This window comes from Carlito syrichta, unplaced genomic scaffold (genome assembly GCF_000164805.1).
Source record: "Carlito syrichta isolate Samal-C Ts95f unplaced genomic scaffold, Tarsius_syrichta-2.0.1 Scaffold126787, whole genome shotgun sequence".
NCBI lineage: Eukaryota > Metazoa > Chordata > Mammalia > Primates > Tarsiidae > Carlito > Carlito syrichta.
Genome location: NW_007070883.1, coordinates 1,684 through 4,251, shown reverse-complemented (window position 1 = coordinate 4,251; position 2,568 = coordinate 1,684). Strand labels below are relative to the sequence as shown.

Sequence of the window (2,568 nt, the reverse complement as noted above, 5' to 3'; positions counted from 1 at the left end):
CCGCCCCGCCCCGCCCCCAGCGTTTTCTGTTGGCTTAGGAATTTGGGGCCCTACCGAGAAGCAAGAGGTTCGGGGAGTAAGAATGGCCCGTGAACCCGTGACCCGGTATGAGCAAAGCTAACATCGTTTGCTGGGCCTTTCTCCTTTTTAAAGGGGTTTTATCCCCACCTAATAAATACATTAGGGAAAAGCTTCCCAAGGCATGACATTTCAACACGATTTTCCCTACAGAGGCTTTAAGAAAAATCATTTAAAAATTTTTGCAGAATTGACCGGGCCCCTGTGGCTCAACCTGTCGTCCCAGCACTTTGGGAGACTGAGGCATGGAGATTGCCTGCGCCCGCAGGTTCGAGACTAGCTTGGGCAACTTGGCAAGACCTCGTCTCTACAATGAAAATCAAAAATGAGCCAGGCGTGGTAGCACGCACCTGTAGTTCCGGCTACTCGGAAGGCTGAGGCGGAAGGATCGCCGGAGTCCAGGAGGTCGAGGCTGCGGTGGCCGGGAGCGGCCACTGCACTCCAGCCTGGGTGACAGAGTGAGACTCCAACTCAAAAAAAATTTTAATTAATTAATTAATTCTCCTTTGTTTTTGTTTTTTGTTTTGTTGAGTCAGCATCTCGCTCTGTGGCCCAGGCTGAAGTACAGTGGCACACTCATGGCCACCACAGTCTCGACCTCCTGGACTCCGGCAGTCCTTCTGCTTTGGCCTTCCAAGTAGCTGGGACCACGCCCAGCTAATTTTTTTTGTTTGTTGTAGAGATGAGGTCTCGCCAGGTTGCCCGGGCTGGTCTCAAACCCCTGGGCTCTCACCTCTCACCTCCGCCTCCCAAAATGCTGGGATAACAGGTGTGAGCCACCACGCCCAGTCTAATTCTCCTTTGCCTCCACCGAGCACTCCTGCTTAGCCAAGCAGCCATGTTCACAGCTTGATTATCCCATGTCTTTCTTCGACCCGGGCATGCTGTGATAGGGTTCTAAATTAAATCGTCCCCTACCCTTGGGCCCTATGGGTGGCCTCGGTTTCTTGATATCACCACAGTTTTAAGGGAAGTTGGGAGCACGCCCTTGATTATTGCCTCAGGACTCATACCTACAAGGCAGAAACGCCAAAGCAGAGCTGGGTCGACTTCCACTGTTGGTCCTGAGGGCGGGAATCCTTTCTAGACCAGGGCTTGGGCCAGTGCATCAACAACAAGTGTAAACAACCTCAATATCCAGCAGCAGGAGCCGCTTTTTTGTTTTTTTTAAACTGGAGTCTCACTATGTTGTCCAGACTGGAGTGCAGTGGCATGATCATGGCTCACAGCAGCCTTGACTTCCTGGGCTCAGGTGATCCTCCCACCTCAGCCTCCTAAGTAGCTGGGACTACAGACATATGCCACCATACCTGACCAATTTTTTTTTTTTTTTGTATGGACAAGGTCTTGCTATGTTGCCCAGGCTGGTCTAGAACTCTTGGGCTCCCTAAGTGCTGGGATTACAGGCATGAGCCACTGCACCTGGCCTAAGTGCTGCTTGACTAGGCCATGGTGCCCTGTCCAGGAGGCACTGCACATTTGTCACACACAGAGGACATGGGAAGAATCCAAAAAGGGGTGAGACACAGCAAGAAGCAAACATAAGTGGAATATTATACCCAGTTGTATCTTTTTTTTTTTTTTTTTTTTGAGTTGGAGTCTCACTCTCACCCAGACTGGAGTGCGGCGGCCGCTCCCGGCCACCGCAGCCTCGACCTGCTGGGCTCCGGCGATCCTTCCGCCTCAGCCTTCCGAGCAGCTGGAACTACAGGTGCACGCTACCATGCCGGCTAATGTATTTTTTAAAGAAAAAGACCCAGTGCAGTGGCTTACACCTGTAATCCCAGTACTTTGAGAGGCAGAGGTAGGAGGATGGCTTGAGTCCAAGAGTTTGAGACCAGCCTGGGCAACATAAAAAACAAAAAAGCTAGCCAGGTGTGATGGGGCATGCCTGTAGTCCCAGCTATGTGGGAGGCTGAGGCAGGAGGATCTTCGGAGCGCAGCAGTTGGGCACTGTGGTAAGTCACGATCATGCCACTGCACTCTAGCATGGGCGCCAGAGACCCCGACTCAAACAAAAGGGGGCTTGGGAGCCACAGGTGATTACATTATTTTTTACAAACTATAAATAGCCCCCCACTGCCCACAGGGCCTCAGTGTCCCTTTCTGGGGCACGCGTTCTGTATCTCGGCGGCGTGCCGCGGCTCTTGGAGACCATGCTATGGGACGTTTAAGACAGAGCAGCGGAGGCCCCAGCGGCTGCACCACGTGCTCCCTCTCTCTCCTCAGGCGCAGACCGTCTTCCTCAACTGCGGCCATGTCTGCTGCTGCCAGCCGTGCTCCCAGCCACTGCGCACCTGCCCGCTGTGCCGCCAGGACATCGCCCAGCGCCTGCGAATCTACCACAGCAGCTGAGCCGTCGGGCGGGCCCTCCTGCCCTCGCGCCCTTGGGCTCTGCTCCCCGCACAAGACCCAGGCCCTTTCCCTCGGCCCGGAGCCCCACCGCGACCTCAAGCACCCGGCCCAGGCCCCAAGACACCCTGCCCGGGA

At 54.5% G+C, this 2,568-nt stretch overlaps 1 protein-coding gene across 1 annotated transcript in view; it reads left to right on the top strand.

Annotated features, from left to right (window-relative positions):
* Window positions 1–2,516, top strand: part of LRSAM1 (leucine rich repeat and sterile alpha motif containing 1) — a 52,504-nt gene extending 49,988 nt beyond the window's left edge. Inside the window, exon 25 of the mRNA XM_021707904.1 lies at window positions 2,308–2,516. Coding sequence (XP_021563579.1) covers window positions 2,308–2,433 — 126 coding nt within the window. The 3' untranslated portion in view covers window positions 2,434–2,516. The remainder of the gene's footprint in view (window positions 1–2,307) is intronic.
* Window positions 2,517–2,568: the final 52 nt, after the last annotated feature.